The 20804-nt window shown below is 44.6% G+C and overlaps 3 protein-coding genes across 5 annotated transcripts; 2 read left to right on the top strand and 1 right to left on the bottom strand.

Moving 5' to 3' along the window:
* Positions 1–1066: 1066 nt before the first annotated feature.
* Positions 1067–8449, top strand: LOC125022694 (tumor necrosis factor receptor superfamily member 12A). The gene is made up of 5 exons (XM_047609568.1): positions 1067–1460; positions 4926–5024; positions 5906–6049; positions 6519–6567; positions 6905–8449. The coding sequence occupies exons 1-4, from the start codon at positions 1379–1381 to the stop codon at positions 6557–6559; spliced, it is 366 nt and encodes a 121-aa protein (XP_047465524.1). The 5' UTR covers positions 1067–1378; the 3' UTR covers positions 6560–6567; positions 6905–8449.
* znf646 (zinc finger protein 646) lies at positions 8154–17978 on the bottom strand. 3 transcript variants are annotated; one of them, XM_047609562.1, is made up of 4 exons: positions 17638–17978; positions 13349–16110; positions 12045–13124; positions 8154–11788 (listed from the first exon to the last, which is right to left on the bottom strand). In XM_047609562.1, the coding sequence occupies exons 2-4, from the start codon at positions 15913–15915 to the stop codon at positions 10900–10902; spliced, it is 4536 nt and encodes a 1511-aa protein (XP_047465518.1). In that variant the 5' UTR covers positions 15916–16110; positions 17638–17978; the 3' UTR covers positions 8154–10899. The 3 variants fall into 3 exon arrangements, with proteins under 3 accessions (XP_047465518.1, XP_047465517.1, XP_047465516.1); XM_047609561.1 differs by lacking the exon at positions 17638–17978 and adding an exon at positions 17309–17444; XM_047609560.1 differs by lacking the exon at positions 17638–17978 and adding an exon at positions 16754–17297.
* znf668 (zinc finger protein 668) lies at positions 17300–20591 on the top strand. Its single transcript, XM_047609566.1, has 2 exons — positions 17300–17449; positions 18075–20591. Exon 2 carries the CDS (start codon positions 18083–18085, stop codon positions 20051–20053), a length of 1971 nt encoding a protein of 656 aa, XP_047465522.1. The 5' UTR covers positions 17300–17449; positions 18075–18082; the 3' UTR covers positions 20054–20591.
* Positions 20592–20804: the final 213 nt, after the last annotated feature.

The raw sequence follows: 20804 nt of genomic DNA, 5'->3' as shown, positions 1-20804 counted from the left end.
ATTACGGATGAAATCACTCCAGTGGAAAGTCAGCTCATATGGGTGTCCTTAGCGGGCTTAGCTGCTCCAGGTCCTCTTAGCCCGCTTTCCTAAAGGTTAACCGTGACAGTCAAGTACAAAAACATCTGTGTAACAACACGCTCCCAACCTAAATTAGCCAGAGAAAACTCTTTTTTTCCCCCTCTGATCTGATGATGTGAACTATTTACTGGGAGGTTTGGTTAGCGTCTGTTTGACGTTAGCTTTTGTGGGAAAGGCAGTTCACACCATGTAAAGCGCACATAAAAAGTTCCAGGCTGCAGAGAAGGAGAGTGAAAAAAGTTTATCAGGCATTTGGGAGCAGTTAGCTAAGACTTCCTCACGGGTTGGCTATTATGCAAAAAAAAAAAAAAAAAAAAAAGCTAGGTAAAATAACTGGTCAGAGGCTGTCTGCACTGGGATGTCCATGACTTGCCATAAATAAATAAGTAGATTTGATTGTGCGTGTGTGTGTGTGTGCCACAGAGAGCAGATGTTGTAGTAAGTGAGACAATGCTGTGACAGGGGCCAACCTCGGAGCTCTCCAAGCATGCGTCCACTGGCTTTGTTATTGCATATTTGTGCAGCAGCAGCAGCCGGCTACACCCAGCCCCAGGCATCAATAACACCACCCTGCGTCAGGGACGCTCACTATTCAAATGTCAGTTTCCAAAAGCAAGGACATCACGGATACATTTTCTCGGCAGAGGGCATCCAGGCGGGCAGAGATAATGAGAGCTTTATCTCTTAGCAGACTTTCCCCAAAGATTTAAAAAAGCAGATCGCTTTTTCTTTTTTTTTTCTTTTTTTTTTGGTGATTGTCATCTGTTTTTGCCTCAGTTGCTGTTCCTCTTCTGCGTATGGGACCCGCACTCATGCCAGAGAGTTGTGTTTTTTGGCAGAAAGCATGGAATGACGTCGACAGGCGTGGTAATAACAATGAGAACACTATTAAGTCCAGACTACACAGCCTCTCCGGGTTGAAGGAGTAAAGGGGGGGGGGCAGGGTGTGTCCGCAAAAAATATGAAATATACGCTGTGAAACACTACTATCTGAAGCGGTTTGATTGAAACTTTCACGAATTGAAACTAGCTAAACCGCACACACTATGGCAGAGGAGTTTCCTGTGAGTCGGGGAGTGCGCACAGAGAATCCGAGCAGTACAGTACATAGGAAATGACTCATAGGAGTTGAACTGTTAGCGTGGGTGTGTGCGCTATTAAAACAAGGCGCAGACTCCTCCGTATGACTCACTCTGATGCTCGCTTTTCCATGGTGAAAACCAGCACGGATTGTTAATCAGATGAACTTTCGGGAATTGTGTAGCCGACAGCAAGCAGCTTTTCGCCCGCAGACACCATGGCTTCCAACGCTCTTTGCGCGCTGTGCGGACTTATTATAGCGGCCGCGGCCAGCCTCCACGGCGTGAGCGCACAGAAAAGTGAGTACTTTTATTTTTTTTTATTTATGTTTTTTACAAACTAACTTTTATGAGGGTTTAAGACTTAATACGCATGTCGTTTAAGCGACTGTCGTTTTCTTTGAGTTTTCTTCACTATGACAAACAGAGTAAAAAAAAGAAAAAAAAAGTTTAGCCTTGTTTTCTGTGAACATGGATGTGAGTCTGGGGGTCTGCGCTCCCTCAAACGGAGTTAGATAGTGGTTCTGCTTACAGAGCCGCTTCCTTTACCAGCTGCATTTCTCACCGGTTCCGCATTCCGATCGCCTTATTTCACCCCATCCATCCGTGCCCCTCGGTGAGAAGGACAGGACACATGGAAAGAGTACACCGCCTGTGTCCATCTTGCACATTTTTAGTGTCTTCTAAAGAAAACACACACATTAAAAAGAGGGGAGGAGGAGGAGAGGCGGGGGATAGCTTTAGACTGCGTTTCCACCGCTCTGTGGAGTTTAACCCCACTGGAGAACACCAGAACATGAATCCTTTAATAATTAAACTTTTTTATTAACCATTTAAACTGAGTAAGTCCACATCTAAGCTCAAACCACGTTTGATCTCTGTGAAACCCTCTCTACATCTGGACATGGGATGTTGATCTACCCACCCCCTTTTCCAGTTCGTGACAAAACGCCGCACCCCCACACCCCAAAACAGCCCCTTTTCGGACTAGGTGCTGACACTTTCCAAGGTCTTCATATCAGGGGCGCAGAGAATACCTCCAGACTTGCTCTTGTTTCCCACTTTTTTTTACGCGCCGGAACTCAACAGACACGTGTGGTGGTCCATAAGGCTGTTTGTGTAAAAAATGTGTGAGAGTAAAATATATATTTTTAAAAGATGAATAATGAGAGACTCGGCAATGAGAAATGTTGCAGTTTCATGAGAAAGTTCCACGTTGTGGTGTGAAGTGAGAGACAAAAGGGGTCAACCGGCAGTCAAGGTTGAGTTCCTCTGATGAGTTACTTTTTCAGTCCCAGAGCTCCAGTCCAGCTGGATGACGTAGGGCTGAAGTCATCAGGAGAAAGGCTTACAAGGAGTGTGACACATTTTTTACTGTGACCACGGCTATAAAATGAGTCAGTCCAGCTCTGCAGGCAGGCTGGCTGCGGAGGACAAAGAGTCTCGGGGGGCCGAACATGTGGCTGTAATATAATCACGGAGTTAGAGGTCAAAATGCCTCGAACATGACTTTCTGAGCAGGTGGCTTGTGACTGCAGCTGCTTTAGCAATGACCTGTACCGAGGAATTCACACACTGCACATTGTTCTGGATTTTAGATTCAGACCTAACCCTGAATGTCTTCTGGCTGTGAGTCACGAGAAAAGTGAATCTAAAATATTTCCAAAGTCAGATTCAGTTTGTGTTAGTGGTTTTGGCTGGGACATGACAGAGGCTGTTTCATATTGCTTTTCCTTGAGAGGACTGTTACTATGCACCTTCAGCTTGCGTCTTTTGATCCAACTCAGTTGGGTTTCTTTTCACGCAAAGTACGGGTGGACCTAAACGCATCACTGCGAACCACGTGAGGACATTCGCTCCAAATCGGTCAGATGCGTCTGGAGCAGGAGCAAGAAACTAAACACAGGAAGAAGGTCCCGCATTCCTCCAAGGGGAGGTCTGACTCACTGGGACAATGAGCCACCATGAATGCACCTTGGTTCTCCCTGCTGTGACAAGTCAAGATAACTGCTGTGAAAAGGGGACTGCGGGAGGAATGTAGCTCAGATCTGAGGAGCACGTCTGGTAGTTAGAGCACGTTCCCACACCAAAAACAGCCCGGTCCTAGTTTGACATAAAGATACCACCGAGTCACAAGGGTCTCTGCTTATTTAGAGTCATGTGTTCACACTTGCCCAAACAGGAGGTTCAAATAAAAAAGAAACAGCAACCCTCAATGCCTCCTAGAATATGTTCACCTTCAAGCTTCTAGACTTTAAATATGAGAGAAACAAATGAATCAAAGAGAGAGTCACACCTGTACCACTTCACCCTTCAGTGACTGACAGTAACTAATTTCATGCAATCCTTAGTGGTGTATTAAGTAACCAAATCGTCAAGTGTTTGACAAGGATTAGAGAAGATCCAAGAACTCAGCAGTGTTCCCTGCAGCGTTGAAAGCATTTCAAAGGGTCTTAAAATTAGCTGCATTTGACCAGACACAACAACGAAACGCTATTGTTAGCACACTTTATTCCATCCCTATTAAGAGGCAGCAGCATCTCGACATGTGACGGCAGATCTCAGGGGACAAAAAGACTGGAGTGAGCTACTATTGCGCCTTTGGAGGGACGTGAGAGCTCTCACAATGCTGCGTTTGTGTGTCCTCCTCCGCTGCATGTCACCGCCGCACGCCGGGACACGACAGGCTTCGGGAAGGTTTCCGGGCACGTCGACTCAATTTTCATCCGCTTCCTCGTTTCATTTACCTGTAACCCGGTCACGTCAGTTTCGCCCTGTTGTCAAAAAAAATCTCTTTATCTGTTGTTGTTGCCGAGGCAGTCACTGGAGCAGGTTCCCACACATTCATTTAACTCGCTCCGCCTTACGTCAGATTCGCCTCTCCGCTGGTTTTGGTATTGCTTTCATGATGATTAAAGCTGCAAGTTTGAGTGTGAAAGTTGCCACAGATGATGACTCAATTGAAGCTTGCGGTTGTTCCTTGTTATAATTGCGGGCAACAAAGCAGTTGTCTATGCAAATACGTGTCTGTCACCGAGAAGGAAGAAGGATTAGTATCAAGAGGTCTGTTTCCTTTTAACAGTATCTGTGATTCTGTCACGTGTGACTTTGTTTCACTCAGCTTTTTACTGGACTATTGTTTTGTGGAGGTTTAATATCTGCCACTTCCACGCAAGGCCCTGTTGTGTTAATTGCATGCACGCCACTTGTAAGCCGAAATGTTCAGCATCTCAGATCAGCCGTCTGGCTGCCATTAAAAGAGACAGAGCTCTCCACTGTTTTCTTTGGAGGCAGACACTTTCTGTCTTAGCCAAACCGCCATCGACGTCTTTCACTGAGACGCGGCGTTCGTTTATTCTCTGGAAGTCGCACATGTACACTGCGGCTGAAACAATTCAGCGGAAGCACTCTGTGAAAACACATCCTGCTCTTCACACGCGGCCTCTGCCTGTTCGTGCCCCTAAAGCGACTGACTAATTCTCTGTCAGGCACTGGGGTTGCATCAGCAGTCTCGACCAAAGAGGAATTTCCCAGTTTCCTTTTGTGAGAAGAAAAAGAAAAAGCGCATCTCGGTTCATGGCCAGGGCACACGGTTTACTGTCGGCTCTGGTCTGAACACATTTTCACCTTTATTCGACTTTTCATTACGTGGAGAAGGTTTTTTTTTAGTCGGAGTATGTAATAGTCCTACACAAAAGATGTGTGTGTGTGAAAACAAAATATAAAATGTCATGATTACTTGAAAATCTGCTTGTCTGTGTTTAGGTCAGTGTGGCAGCTCAGAGTTTTGGAACTCAGACTTGGACCTTTGCTTGCCCTGCTCTTCATGCAAGCAGTACCCGAAGATCCCGTCATGCAACACATGTAAGACACTGAATCACATCTAACATGACATCAGCCACAACCGAAGTATGACACTAACTATCTGTTAAGATCAGGGGTCTTCAACACTATGATGACACGATTAAGTAGGGACCCCCTACCTACCATATGTGTTTTATATTAAACTCAGCCTAGTGCCATTTATAAATACACATTATTATTATTATCATTTTGCATTCAGTACTAAGCTATTCAAATAATACACAGGTTCAGATATTCATTTTTTATTTCAAATATGTGCAACAGTAGGGTGGCCGCGCACCTGCTGTAAACGTACCTGACAAAAAAGTACCTCTGCTGTACGTATAAATAACTGACAGCTAAAGAAGCCTCAGTAGTTGGCTGATGGGGACGAGCTGCCCTTTACAGAAATATGTTGGATTCATGTTAATGCGTATTTAAAGAAATTTACATTTGTGGGAGAAAATTGTGGGGGGAATTTAAAAAAAGAAACAAAAGGAAAAAAAGAAAGAAAAATGTCTAATCAACCAAAGATTTTGCGTCGCCCCTCCGCGTACCTCCGCGGACCCCCTAGGGGTCACGGACCCCCTGTTGAAGACCTGTGAGTTAGATTCACATCACGCTTCTGTTGTAGATGAATAACGCGAGAGTCACACAATTACATTTGGCAAGAAATTCGTATCAGGCTCTAAAAACTGGACAAAAAAAGAAAGATTTCTAAACAAAGATGGCCGCCAGTACTTGGTTGCTCAGTTTGTACAATGAAAACCAAAAATCGCTTGTCATTTGTTGACGTTTCTTTCCAATATTTTAGTCCAGTCACTTTTAACAAATTGACTGGAAATTTTTCAGCCAGAGTCGAAGCTGAAGCTCCTCTTATTCTGTGTCGACTCATTGAACAGGTAAATCCGTGGACGAGACGTCGGGCATGTGGAAGCTGGCTGCCATCACCAGTTTCTCTGTGCTGGCTGTTGTGCTGGTCGCCGCTGCGTTGATCATCGGGGTCATGGTGCATCGACGCAAGTCCCACAAGCGGCCTTTACGTGGTAAGACCCGAGAGAAAGTTCTCTTGCTTTTGTTTGTTTTGTTGTTTTTTTCACGTGCCTTCACTTAAAGATCTTCTGCAGTGTATCAGAGGTGGAAACGATATGTTAATGTTTCCTCCAAGGGAGGCTGAATTATTAATGACACAGCCACATGGTTTTAAGTAATCCTCTACATATAGTTTAGTCTCTGGAGCAAAGCGGTTCTTGGTAAACACCCGGCCGCTGCGTGCAGTTTATGTTTCTTGGTGTGAAGATTCTGCAGCTGTGTCAAAAGCCACATGAAATGCCGCAGAAGATATTTTGTACTCAGAGAAAACAAACCCTTAAACGCTCGGGGCAGTTTAACGTGTCACAGAAGGAAAACTGTCTAACATCTGCTCGTCATCACCAGTGTTACTAACCTCCTGATATGACAAATGTTTTGTCGCGTCATTACAAGTCATTTTGTTTTTCCTCGATTTTCTTACAGAACCCATTGAAGAAACGGCGGGGCCACTTTATCAAGCATAAACAGCTCAGTAGGTGTCATTTTCATTTTTTCTTTTAACTTGAGAGACGGCGATGATTGATATATGAATTCGAATGACTTGTCCGTCAGTGCCCCCACGCAGTTCACCGAGTTCGTGGGCGACTGTCTGTGAATCTGCCAGTGACACACACCAACCTATCGTGTGTCAGACCGCATCGGTTTCGGTGCGCATTCGCACATTTTCGTAAAATACTCTGCCTGTGTGCACAGCAGACAAAGCGGCCCTAATCCTAGTTTACTGTTTGTCAATGTTTAATTGTTCATTGTTTAAAATGATGTCAGCGCGATGATGTGGGGGAACTGAGTCACTGCCTCTGCCTCCACAGCCTCATCATCCTCTGCAAACAGATGTGACCGAGCCGCGGAGCGATCGCTTAGGAGCCAGGTGGAGGAACCTCTGGACGACGAACGTTACGCTCCGACTGCGGGGTGCGCGCACCCCCGGGCCACACTTGGACCATTTTTAATTTATTAGACTGTCGGGTGAGGAGGAGATGCGCTCGTGCTCAGTGAACTCGGGACTTGCAAAGGAGCGCAACTCTCGCACCTCCGTAGGAAATAGCAACAGCATTATAACTAGTGGTATCATGTTTAGAGTTTGAGTGCCTTTATACTTCACTTCATTTAAGTGCATCTGGAAGACCCTGACAGATGTCGGATTCATAATTAAGACAAAACTACAGTCCAAGCTCCTGTTTTGTATTGTGCTGGGGTTGTTTTTTTTTTTTTTTTTTTTTCAGCAGGACTCCAGTGAATGTAACACAGCTCCAGCTCCAGCTGGGCTGCAGTTTGATACCCAGCTACTCAGCGGGGTTAGACTGGATCTATCTGCCGAACATTTACCACAACTGTCTCTGACAGATAAATCCCATGTGAGTAAGACATACTGTATCAGCACATTAAGGCCATTTGAATGTAGCTACTTTTTGGTGAAATGTATTCTTGCCTCTGTCCCTGCCAGTACCTCCGTGTTCTTTTTAGTGGCCTGATACAGTCATAAAAAGCTGTCGACCGAGGTAGCAAACTGACTCATGCACTGTTACCGGGTCTCCTGAGACCAACGCAGACCTTCACTGCAGGTCATTGTCTGTTTTAATGTTAATGGAGTGGATGGAGTTTTTGTCTGTAAGAAGCCCTGAATTCACATGACTGTCCCGGGCGCTCGCAGGACAGGATGCCTGAAACACTAGACATGAAATCCCCAACTGCTAACATGTGGGAATGTTGCGAGGAATGTACTGTATTGAAGAAAATTACTTCAAAAAAAAAAAAGAGTTTAAGGTGGAGCTTCGCAATCACAGCGTTTGCTAACTCTGATCTGCTAAATCCTTTCAGATCTGCGTCAAGGCAAACAAAAAAGCCTCTGTAATAGTGAAGTCTGTTTGTGATTTCCTAAAAGGCGGCAGGAACCACGGTGAATGGGGCCGCTGTTTTTTGAAATCCGTCACACTCACACGACAATGTTTCAGGTCACGCTCCGGATCTGTCTGCTTTGTTGGTGGACCGCTTGCTCTCTGGCAGCAAAATTAGAGAAACGTTTAACATACAGATTTTTTCTTTTCTTTTTTTTTTTTAAAAGTTTATATTATTTATTTTTTGAGTATCTCACAGTGTTGCAATGCATCCACTGTGAGAGATTGAAGCACATTTTTTTAAAGGGACTCCAGTGAAGGCTTTCGTTACACTTCCACCAGGCCAGCCAGTGACGTTACTAAGCAATAACTAACATTTCCTGCTTCTTTCTCTCATTTTTCTATTTCTTCTTGTATATACTGTAACTGTACATGCACTGGCTTCCTTTACCTAATGCAATCTTATAACTGCTTTGTGTACCAGATGTATTTTCACAATAAAACTGACAATTCTCTTCAGTGCTGCATGCGTTATTCATTTGCAAACTACAAAAGTTGGAAGAATCAGAGACAAACACATCATATTTTCCAAGTCTTTTAATTAATTTCAGCTATTTTTTTTAAATAATTGTCTTATATCCTAAACTAAGTTCTAACAAAGAAGTAAAAATCTACGCTTCAGAGTGACAAAATAGTTATATAAATATGAATTAAATACTGAGGAGATACTCTGGAGATCCAATAAATCAGAATGTGTGGTATATGCTTTTCTTTTTTTCCTTTAATTTTTAACACAATAGCTATTCTAGCAGTTATTACTCCCGGTGAAGAAAATCCTGCTGCAAATGTTAAGAGATCCGTCATTTTCCTTCTCGTATTTACAGAGCTCTGAGAATCAACACATGAACAGTCTGTGACAGTGACCGATGGAGGAGGAGGAGTGTGGAGGTTAAGTGCCAAAGGAGATGAGAACGTTGTACAAAAATATTTGAACTTAAGGTTGTTTTACATTTTACAGGCTACTGTGGCTTATGAAAATATGTTAATGAGCTCATCTGAAACGCTATAAGTAACATGTGAATAATGTAACCAAATGGCAATCTGCGATGGTGCTGAATGGCTCTGCCACGGTAGTCAACACGAAACGAATGAGATCTGTTAACTTCATGCACTTAAATGAAAAGCGTATTGCTTAAAATATTAAAACCCGAAAACTAGCTGAGGTCTCGCTGCTTGTCAAACCCTGACAAACAACCGCGCTCTAAATTATCATAGACATCCCGTCATCCCTAGGCTACAAGTGTCATCTAAACATGTGCAAATATAAATCTTAAAAACCGCAGAGACTACATTGTTGTGGAGGAAATAGCCTACGCAAACTACAAAGGAAAAGCTTCCTCCTTTCTATGTGTCTTAGATAACTACAGTGTACTCTACAATTAAGCTGTATGAGGCAATAAGTAGCAGTCGTTGGAGGTATTTCATACTTCTGACCAGTGCCAAACATATGAACATGAAATGTATGAGGCATAAAAACAATCTTAGACTGTTACAATAACAAAGGCCCTGTGTTGCGAGACTCCTGATTCGTGAAACCACAGAAGGAACAGGCACATCTGACAACTTGGCATAAAAAAAACAAAAACAAAACAGAGAATCAGTAATTGCACATTTTTCACAGAACATTAAGTGGTTAATGAAGATGAAACCGGTTCGTTCTTGATAATAAAGCTCGGTTAAGTTTGTATTAATACTTGTGCTTGGCAGGAGTTAAGTATGTTGACCACACACACGCACCAGTTTGACTCATATATAGCATCTCTGAGGCGGAAAGAAATTAAAAGCAAAAAGGAACCACTTTCATCCCACGGTAGAAGTTTTTACTGATCCAGATATAAATTGGGAAAAAAATATATATATTACTACATAAAATCTGGATGACAGGATGAGCGAGAAGGAGGTCTGTTCACATTAAACTGCTACAATCGACTGACATTTTAGGCACTGGCACTTCAACATGACTGATGCTTCTCACAGGTTCAGGGTGGCTTACGGCATGCACAGCTAAACGTTGGGAGTGACTCTCACAACCATTTGATGAGTTAACGTGTCGAAATGGCACAAGTGGAGAAAATAAAATGCTATGCTCAGTTCAGAAACTGATTATCTACAATGTTAAACACATCAGGTATCTTCCTTTAAAAGGTTCACCCTGAGCGCAGACAATAACACGTCATCCGTGGCTCTTTCATTCCTGGCCGTGGTGAGAACTAATGAGTTCAACTTATGAGAATGAGAGTTCCTTAAAGGCTACAGTTTTAGAAGATAGTTTTTTTTTTGTTTGTTTTTTTACAACATTCAGGTTTTTTTCATATATAATATGCACATAAAACAACAGAATAAATTAACAAATACATCCATTTTAGGATACAATGTCATCCATATTATTAGCAGTACAACTATTTACTTGATAATATGATTTCATGGACCTTCAGACACACCCAGAGGTATTTGACTTAAAATACAGGCTTGCCCTATGTGAGAAGTACGGTGAGCAGTCCTTCAACGCTGACAGAAAGCTAACAAAATGATTCAGATAAATATAGTTTGTATATTTTGTTTCCTAAGGAACAAACAGAGGCACTGAACACAAATATAAGTAGCAAGAGTAAGAACAGTACTGTTTTACAAAAACGTCTCATCAGTTTTAATGTTCTTACGTGGACCTGGTTGGTAAAGCATTCAAGTCTTATTACAAGCTAACCAAAAGACCCTCTGGATAGTTTTCAGTGGTGTCACTATCTGTTGTGGAGGTAAGACTGGAAGTCAGTATGAAATGTGCGTGTCTCTGAAAGAGTTTCTGTCAGGACCATGGAACACTTTCTGCAAAAAATACTTCTTTTTACAATTACTGATAGGAGGATAAATAAGAGCTAAATATCTTATTCTAGATGTTCTGAAGTACAGCTTTAAAGGAAGGAGCCCATGTCTAGGTCCATAAAAGTGTTAGCATCCATGCTAAAGGAGGAGTCGTAGGTCTGGTTGTTCTGGTGCATCTTCTGGTGGTGCCGCAGGTTGGACTTGCTGGAAAAGCTCTTGTCGCACAGCAGGCAGGCGAAAGGCTTTTCTTTGGTGTGTATCCTCCGATGACATATGAGCTGAGTGGATACGCGGAAAGCCTTCCCACACTCCAGACACTGGTATCGTTTGGGCTCCGTGTGAATCCGCTTGTGGTTCTTGAGAGCCATCAGGTTGGTGAACTCTTTCTGGCAGACGGAGCAGAAGAAGGAGCCCGTCTTGTGGCTGTTCTTGTGGTTGAGAAGAGAGCCGGCGTGGCGGTAAGTGCGGCCACAGTGCTCGCAGACGTGGCTCTTCTCCTCTGTAGTGTCATTATTCTTCTGTGAATCGGTGATGTTTCCTGGAATATGGGACAAAGGTGGTGGAACCTCGCTGTGCATGCCACCCATTCCCATGGACTGACTTACTCCTGAGTCCCAGTGGAGGTTGTTATTCATGGGTTCATCCACACCTTGCCGATAGGGGCCCTGGGCCATGTGGTGCACGGCATGGTGCTCCTGGAGGTCAGCTGTATTGGGAAAGCTCTGCTGGCAGAGGCTGCAGACTGCAGCCCGGTCCTTTGAGTGCACCTCCATGTGGCTCTGAAGGTGTGCGACCAGACAGAAAGTCTTGCCGCACTCGGGGCAGCAGTGACGCCTCATCTGGGAGTGTAACTGCAGCGCAAGAGGGTCAGGAAATGTCTGGAGACACAAAGTACAGTGGTGGAGGTTTTCGGAGTGTGTCTTTTTATGGTTGAGGAGGGAGCCAGCGTGCCGGTAGGAGCGCCCACACAGGTCACACCTGCAGTGAGGTAAGGGACAGGGTTGGGAATTAATTCCTAAGAAACTGCAATCCAGATAGATTAAAGCAGCAATAGACATCACATAGTTTAAAATAAACATTCTCAGCACTCGTCGGGTCAATGGTAATTCTGTTTCTTAACAAGTGCAAACTTATGTCAAATACTTTTGCTCTATTAGTCTGGCAGCTTCATCAGTTAGGTTTTAGTCTGCATTATAAAAACTAGGACAATGTCGGCTAAAAGACAGAAACTTACGTGAAGCACTTGTCTCCCCTGTCTGACTGCTGGACTCCAGATCGTGTGCCGTTCTCTTGACCTCTCCGGCAGCGGTGCCTCTTCAGGCCCGACCTGCCCTGGAAGCTTTTGCCACACGCGGTGCAGCTGAAGTGACTCGCCACCCGATTGTGGATCCTCTGGTGGTTGTGCAGGATGCTGGCGAGTCGGAAGGCCTTTCCACACGTGAGACATACGTACTTTTTCTTCTGCGTATGGATGCGTGTGTGGTTGCGCAAAGCCATGGGGTTACTGAAGGGCTTGGAACAGAACGTGCAGCTGAAATGTCCTGTCTTGTGAGTATTTTTGTGGTTCAACAGTGAACCTGCATGGCGGTAGCTGCGGTTACATATGTTGCACGTGAAAGGGCGCTCCTCTTTATCTGAAGACGTGTTTGATTGCGAATCCTTGCTGCCTGAGGTTCTATTACAAGTGTGGGCTGCCAGTTGGTCAACAGAGAGAAATGCCTGCTTACATTCCTTACACTTAAAGGCTTTTGATTTTAAGCGCCTCTTTCCTCCAGCTCTGTCCTTTCTGAGATCTGCACAGACGTGGCCCAATAGCTGCTTCTTTCCCCGAAAGCCTTTTCCACAGTTTTGGCAAGTGTATTTTTTATATGCAAAGTGTGTGCGCAAGTGGTTCTTCATTGCTAGTTGATTAGAGTAAGTGTTGTTACAAACAGAGCAGTAATATTCACCTGTTTTGTGGGAGTTTTTATGGTTGACCAGACTTCCTGCATGACGATATGTACGCCCACACTGGTCACACGCAAAAGGTCGCTGGTCGCCAGCATCCTCCAGTTTAACGGGGGTCTCCATCTTCGTTTGTCCTTCCTTCCTTTCAGGCAGTTTCTTGCAGTGCCGAGCAGAGGTAAAAGCCTGATTGGCATTTGAAGATAAGGGCTGCATTCCTCCATCTGACCTGGACCCATTCATCTGCATGAGGGCCTGGATCTGGTTGTTGAGTTCTTGGATTTTGGCTTGGTTCTCTTTGTGCCTTCTCAGGTGGTTCAATAGCTGCTTTTGGATTTTGAAGGCTTTTCCACACTCATGGCAAGTATGTCTGGAGGAGGAGACAAGGCATATTTGTTTGCAAAACAGGGAATATTCAACACACAAGGAGTAAAGCCCTGATGACTAAACACAGCTGTGTCACAAAAAAAACTGACTTCACGGAGAGCTGCATTTTTTTTACATAACAGTTATTTTTCATTTGCAGCATGCATTAGTAATTTGCAACAGACATCTTTACATAAATTAATGGTGTGTGTTGTTGCTTGAACTAACCTCTTGATGTCAAAGTGGGATCTCTGGTGATTTTTAAGAGCCAACAGGTTGTAGAAGCGTTTCTGGCACACCAGGCATCTGAATACACCTGTTTTGTGGGACTTTTTATGGTTAAGGAGGGAGCCGGCGTGCCTATATGAACGCCCACACTGATCACACTTGTACTGTCGATCCTCGGCTTCTACAGTTTCACTGACGAGGCTCGTGTCTTCATGCTGCGCAACGTCATTCACTTTTGTTTCCTCTTTAGTGTGTATTAACTCATCTTGCCTCTCAGCTGCACAGCCGTGATTTTCAAGATGATGGTAGTTGGTGCAGAAGATGCCACAGCTGCCACAGATGATGTTCTGTGGTTCCTCCTTGCTTCCAGAAACATCACTGCATATATGTAAATCATTAACCTGGTCCTTGTTGTGTAGAAGCTGATGAGTAGTCATGTCCTGCCTATTCGCAAAACTTTCCCCACATGTACTACAGATCATCATCTCGCCTGGCTCGTCCTCTTTCACTTCCTCGTGGGAGGACATGGACGAAGGGCCGGAACTTGGAGGAGTACCATGTGATTGCGTGTGCCCTCGGAGATGGCTCCTGAGTGCCCTCATGCTGGTGTAGCTGTTGCCACATATAGAGCACTGAAAAAGATCTCCATCATCATCTTCCTCGTCTGTGTTATCTTCTTCGTCACCATTCAGTTGGTCACTGCTCACATTTTCATGAAAGCTTTGTTCAAAGTAACTTTGGTCATGGTTACCGTTCAGACCATGGAACTCCACATTACCTTCTGGATTTTCAGTGTCACATCGACCATTACTGGCCTGGAAGTTTATACTGTTCTCGTAGTCACCATTAACAGTGTCGTGGTGCTGCTGCAGCAGTGGGCAGCTGTGAGATTTAATCCCAGCAATATTTGCAAAAGTCTCACCACAGTCCGCACACATGTGCCTCTGCATCAGTAGTTCATTGTGAGGTAGATGCAAAGTCATATCCTGGGAAAAGTCCTGATTAAATTGTTCATGGTACAACACTCCAGCGCTGTGGTCAACTACATTCTCCTGATCATTACCAAGCACAGCGTGAGCGCTGCCCTGCTCCTCGTCTTGGGAAGAAAAGCAGCCCTGTTGGTTATCCATAGTCAGAGGCTCTGAGGAGAGCCAGTCTCCTTCAATGTTGAGGTTAAAAGATGACGCCTGACCTTTGTGGAGACGAAGATGACTTTTAAGGGCAGCCAGGTGAGGGTAGTTCTTTCTGCAGATGGAACACTGGTAAATCCCAACCTGATGTGACCTTTTGTGATTGATGAGACTCCCAGAGTGTCTGTAGCTTTTACCGCAGATTTGACACTTGAATGGACGTTCATCAGAATCTACAGCTGAGGTTTCTTCAGTTTCAGGCATCAGGGTAGGACTGAGAGTGTCTGTGTCCATGACTGGGGGTTCTCCCTGAGTGCAATTGGAAGATGGGGTTTGATTATTGGAACAGTCCAAGTACACGTGGCCATTACTTCTAATCTTCTCCTGTGTCTGATCAAAGCATCCATCCATGGATGCCGCTGAAGGAATGTTGTTTACAGGAGACACATAGAAATTAGATCCAGGTGAAGCAATACTGTTATCATATGAAAGGTTATGGTTTTCAGACAAAGTTTCTTGCAACCCAAATGACAGAGATGATGAGTTGTGCATTTGGATGTGTTCCTGAAACTCCTCATCATTGGGGAAAAGTACCTGACACAAATGACAAAAATTTACAGGAGCATCTTGGCTCTGAGGTGAAAACTGGTCCAGTGGTGCGCCTGTGTATAACCCGTCTATTAAACCGTGGTTCGTCTCGCTTCTTGACTTGTGAGTTCTCTGGTGGCTGTAGAGGGCAGCCATGTTATTGAACAGTTTGAAACACACTGTGCACTCAAACATTCCTACTTGATGAGTCTTTTTATGATTAGTCAAGCTTCGATGATGTATGTATGATTTGTCACACAAATCACATCTGAACGGTCGATCCACTGCATCCTCCGAGTTCTCCGACTGTGCGTTATATATAACGTCCGACTTGTCCTCAGATGGGCTGTTTTCTGTAGAGATCCCAACACTGGCAGAGTGCTCACTAAGATGATCTTGGTATTCATTTTCAAATACCTCTCTATTTTGAGGAATGGAATATTCCATGTCTACCTTCCTGTAAGACTGCTCCTTTGCCCGCCTGGCAAGATGAACCCTCTTGTGTGTCGACAGTTGTGATGCCAGACGAAAAGCTTTTCCACATTCTGCACAGGAATACTTTTTTGGTGACGTGTGGCTCCGGAGATGACTCTTGAGGGCCAGAGCATTAGAGTTTTCTTTACCACATATGTTACACTGAAAAGAACCTACTTCGTGAGTCTTTTTGTGGTTAGCTAGGCTACCAGCATGTCTATAACCACGTCCACATTCATCACATTTGAATTTGCGCTCTTCATCTTGTTGAAGATGAGCATCCATGTGCTCCAGTAGACTGGGCATATTGGGACATACCATGCCACATTGTTTGCAAGGGAAACCTGTTGTCCTGCCTGGGTCTTGCACTGCCATTACAAGATAAAGATTGAATTAAGTGCAGCAGACACAAAGCATGGGAATATGCAGGAAATAAATGCATTAGCTGCGTTTCGTTTTTATCCAAACAAAAAGAAGTTGTAAGGTGTAAGGTCCTGGAATTTTGCAGGGAAAAGTGGCTCCACGCGAGTAGGAGAAGGACTTCAGTTGTGGAAAAGCAGGCAAACTGAGCTGTTGAGGATAAAAAAAGAAAAAGAAAAAAAAATATGTCAGTTAGCACTGTGAAACTGTGTTCGCTTTTAAACAGCCAAGTCATGTATATATTGTGCTAGAGACAACTCATGACATTTTTCAAAAAGTTAAGCTTGGATAAATTATTTTTTCTTCCCCTCACAATAACAATATCCTAAAACAGTTATCAGGTGTTAGTTTAACGCGTCTCTGTTAGTAGGCAACGACCACCAAAGACTGGCTTATTACCGTGATGGTAGTGATCTAGAAACTTCTAAAAAAAAAAAGAGAGAGAGAGAGAATACCTGACATGTTTTGCTACATTTCTGCACCACCAGGCTAACTGAGCTAGCTATGTCAATAAACCGGGAGACCAACCCCTCCCACTTTAACTGCAATTCAACTGCATACTCCTACAGTCTCCGCCAATTTGAACATAATACACAAACGCGCACTCATTGTCATTTTTTTAGGAAAAACGCGCAGGTTTATCAGCAATTTTGATCGGCCATACGTGAGCTAACGTATACGAGCTAGCAGCTAGCACCACCACAGCTAGCTAAACAAACATTGCACCAAAAAGCAGATAAGTCGTTTTGTAATGCGGAATAAAAACGACATCCAATGCTGAAAAATCCTATACCTGCAGCAGTAATTGTTCAAGGCAACCCCTGAAAATGTATCTTCATTCATTATTTTAAAAGACGTTAATTGTATGTAAAGGACAACCCCCTTTTCTTCAATTGTCTTTTTTTTCCTTCCATCCCCATTTCCACATTGCGCTTGTTGCTAGGGAACAGGAAATGTGCAGCAGAGAAATACTTCCCCCCTAACGAGTAACTATGTGGGCGAAATGTTTCATTATTAACCTTTGAGGGATCAACGCTGACTTACTCCCAAAGCAGATACTGAAAAAAGCCAATATCCCGTTAAGCTGCTGCTTTCCACGAAATATCTAAGGGATATCTAAAGTAATTTAACTCTTTCACACGTCAGTTTTAGCGGACACTGCTAGCTCTGCCTCTGAGGGAGCAGCACTAGCAACCATTGCTCCCATATGGCAGATAATCTTCTATTTTTATTGTGTCTCCCGTGTTTTGACAGCGAGGACTCTATACGTTTATTAAGTAGCCTATTTCGATATTTTATCATTAAACGCAAAAAAAAAAAAAAAAAAAAAAAAAAAATGGTTGCACACTTGGATTGCCGAGAGCTGTCGTCATCATGGTCCTAGAGCCGTCCCCCGTCCCGCAGCCAGTCAACAGCAATCACCGTGTCTCACAGTAAATGCAGCGGCGTGCCGAGGCATTATCGACCAGCCTTTAATGTCCTGATTCTGGTAAGAACTGCATTTCTTTTTTCTAATGCACGCAACGTGCAGAGGTAGCTAGTGTGAGGTAAATCCATGCCGCGGCTGTGGTGATGATGGCACTGTCGAGTGAATTGGTGCAGCCGGTCCTAAAGCCAGCCATTTTGAGTTAGTAAAAAATGTTTAGCGAGCAAGCTAGCAAAAAAACGTTTACGTACGCAGTGTGTCCGGTTTTTCGCTATACCATCTTACTGACTTTTCTTTTTTTTTTTTCATTTTTTTTTTTTTTTGGTTGTTGTTGTTTTGTCTCCGGCCCGGCACATGTCAGTTAGTCAGTGCACTGTGATCTCTGACATTGCATCGCCAACTTCCCTTGGCATCAAAGCGGTTAGCTTATTGTCCCTGAGGTCCTAATGCCAGCCATTTTGTGATCAAATGCACACCCACATATTCCTATAATTATTTGACTGGAATATACTTTTTTAAGAAAATAAATAAATTGTGCATCATCAGACACTTTCACTGATGATCTGCTCGTTACATTCACATAAAAGGCTCCGGCCTCATGAGTAGTTTTTCATATTTTAGTACTGATGATCTGCTTATTTGAATTAATATTACAGATGTGTGTGTTTAAAATATAATCTCATTGCAGACATAAAGATGGCCTCTCCTCAACCTGGCAGCCCACCTCTTGTAGAGCAATACACCCCCCCTGCTCAGGATGAAGAGGGCCAACAAGAGGAAGAGGGGGTGAGGGATCAGCCTGCAAAAAAGCGAGGCAGAGGCAGGCCTCCGAAGACCAAACCCCTCTTCAAATGCTCTGCATGCACAGAGACTTTCAAGAGTCTGTCGGCTCTGCGCGGCCACAAGCTTTCGGCGCATGCAAAGGAAAGTCAGCAGCAGCATGCGTGTTCTGAGTGCACTAAAACATTCTCGAGCAAGGCTCAACTCTCGAAGCACGAGCGCACGCACTCAGCCCAGCGTCCCTTTCAGTGTCCCGACTGTCACAAGGCTTACAAGACTCCCACGGAGCTACGCAACCACAGCCGCTCTCACACCGGAGAGAAGCCTTTTGTGTGCACAGAGTGCGGAAAGGCCTTCATGCAGGCCATATGCCTGAGGATCCACATGACACAGCACAGTGGAGAGCGCCCTTACTCGTGCCGCCATTGCTCCAAGAGCTACCCCACCCTGTCCAAACTGAAGGTGCACACGCGCTCTCACACCGGAGAGAAGCCATACTTCTGCGCTGAGTGTGGTAAGAGTTTTGCCGATCCTTCGGTGTTCCGTAAACACAGAAGGAACCACCAGGGCCATCGGCCGTATGCCTGTGATGAGTGTGGAAAAACGTACACCGAGCTGAAGGATCTTAAAAACCACGAGCGCTCCCACACTGGAGAAAAGCCGTACCTGTGCTCGGACTGTGGCAAGGCTTTCTCCCGCTCCTCTTCGCTGGCCTGTCATCAGCGCATCCACTCCCAGAATAAACCCTACCAGTGCGAGCAGTGTGGTAAAGGCTTCACTCAGCTCTCCTCCTACCAGTCTCATCTCCGCACTCACTCTGGTGAGAAGCCTTTCCTCTGCCCACAGTGCGGCAAGATGTTTTCGGACCCCTCCAGTTTCCGCCGGCACCAGCGAGCCCACTTAGGTTTCAAACCGTACCCCTGCGACAAGTGCTCCAAGAGGTTCCGGCAGCCGGCTGACCTGGCCGTGCACGAGCGCGTTCACTCCGGAGAGCGGCCGTACAAATGCCAGAGCTGCGACAAGGCCTTCGTGGCGTCCTGGGATCTGCGGCGCCACATGCTCGTCCACTCGGACGAGAGGCCGTTCTCGTGCACCGAGTGCGACAAGAAATTCACCGAGCGCTCCAGCCTCAACAAGCACCGCCGCGTGCACTCTGGAGAGAGGCCGTTCAAATGTGAGGAGTGCTTGAAGTCGTTTGTGGTCTCCTCGAGCCTGCGCAAACATGAGAGAACTCACCTAGCTGAGCAGTCCGAGCAGCAGCAGCAGCAACAGCAACAACAACAGCAGGAGACAGAAGCAGGGTCGGCAGCAGGCTTTACTGCCCACACAATTCTCCCTCAGTTCTCTTGTACTCACTGTGATGCTACATTTGGTACCTGGGATGAAGTGCAGGCCCACGAAAACCTCCACTCCATCGACTCGACCCCTTCGTCTGTTACAAAAATTGTGCCACTGGGTTCACACGTGTGCGAAACCTGCCAGGCAGAGTTCGCGCAGCTGGCAGACCTGCAGGAGCACGAGAAGCAGCACCCCAAGCCGAGGCCCCACGTCTGCAGCAGCTGCGGCAAAGGCTTCCTCAACAAATCGGGGCTGCGTAAACACCAGAAGATCCACTCCACCAGCAAACCTCACAGCTGTCCCCACTGTGGCAAAGCCTTTCTGTTCGCCGCCTACCTTCGCAAGCACTTACGGACTCACGCAGCCGCCCCGCAGCTCGCCGACATGAACATCATTCACACAGACCCGCTCCCTTCCCCTCCGCCCCCCAGTGAGGTTTCTCCGTCCACCGTTGAGCCCAGCACCATATCTCTGACGGTTCCAGTGACTGTACCTGTTACGGCTTTTCAGACTCTCCCAGAATATCTAGTAAAAGAAGAGGGACTTTGAGTGTTTTTTTTTTGTTTTTGTTTTTTTAATAATTTGCAATTTTATTCCATTTGTATTTAGCCAGTGGCCTTAAATCTTTTGTAGATGATGGGTCTTTTTGACAAAAAAACTGTTATTTTTCAAAATAACTCATTGATGTAAATTGTTAGCACTTGGTCATTGTTTTATATTATTATGGTATTTGGATAATGTTCATGTTTTTAATTGTATACTGTGCTATAAAAAAAACTACTATACAATTGTCTTATGTGTTGTGATCTCTTCTTAAAAATGTACTGTTGCAAACACACAGTATATAATGATCACTGTAATATCACAAATAAAATCCATGACTGTGATTTAAGATAAACATGTTTTTGTATTAACTGTATCTTTTGCATTCTTTTAATTTGCATTTTGTTGTATGTTTTCGCAATATATGACGTTTCCTGTGTCATTAATATTACAAAAACTGGGGAGGTAAAAAGAAATGTTGGTGTCATTTTAAAATGTGCAGAAGTATCGCATTTTTACACCAATAAAAACACATGAAGAGTAATTTCCCTTGTTTTCTTGTCTGCACAACAAACTTTTTTCAATGTCAAAGTAAAACCATGTCAGCACTAAATTTGGTGAGAAACTGTAACACGTATATTGATGACAGCGACATTTCTTAACCTATAAAAGACTGGATGCAAAGTGAGCGTGACTGTACTCCATTAGGAGGCTGCAACTCTTAAAGGTAAGCTCTCGTATGTGCTGCACTCCATTT

Source organism: Mugil cephalus, chromosome 16 (genome assembly GCF_022458985.1).
Source record: "Mugil cephalus isolate CIBA_MC_2020 chromosome 16, CIBA_Mcephalus_1.1, whole genome shotgun sequence".
NCBI lineage: Eukaryota > Metazoa > Chordata > Actinopteri > Mugiliformes > Mugilidae > Mugil > Mugil cephalus.
The sequence above is the reverse complement of the archived record's forward strand: the minus strand, read 5'-3'. Positions and strand labels throughout refer to the sequence as shown.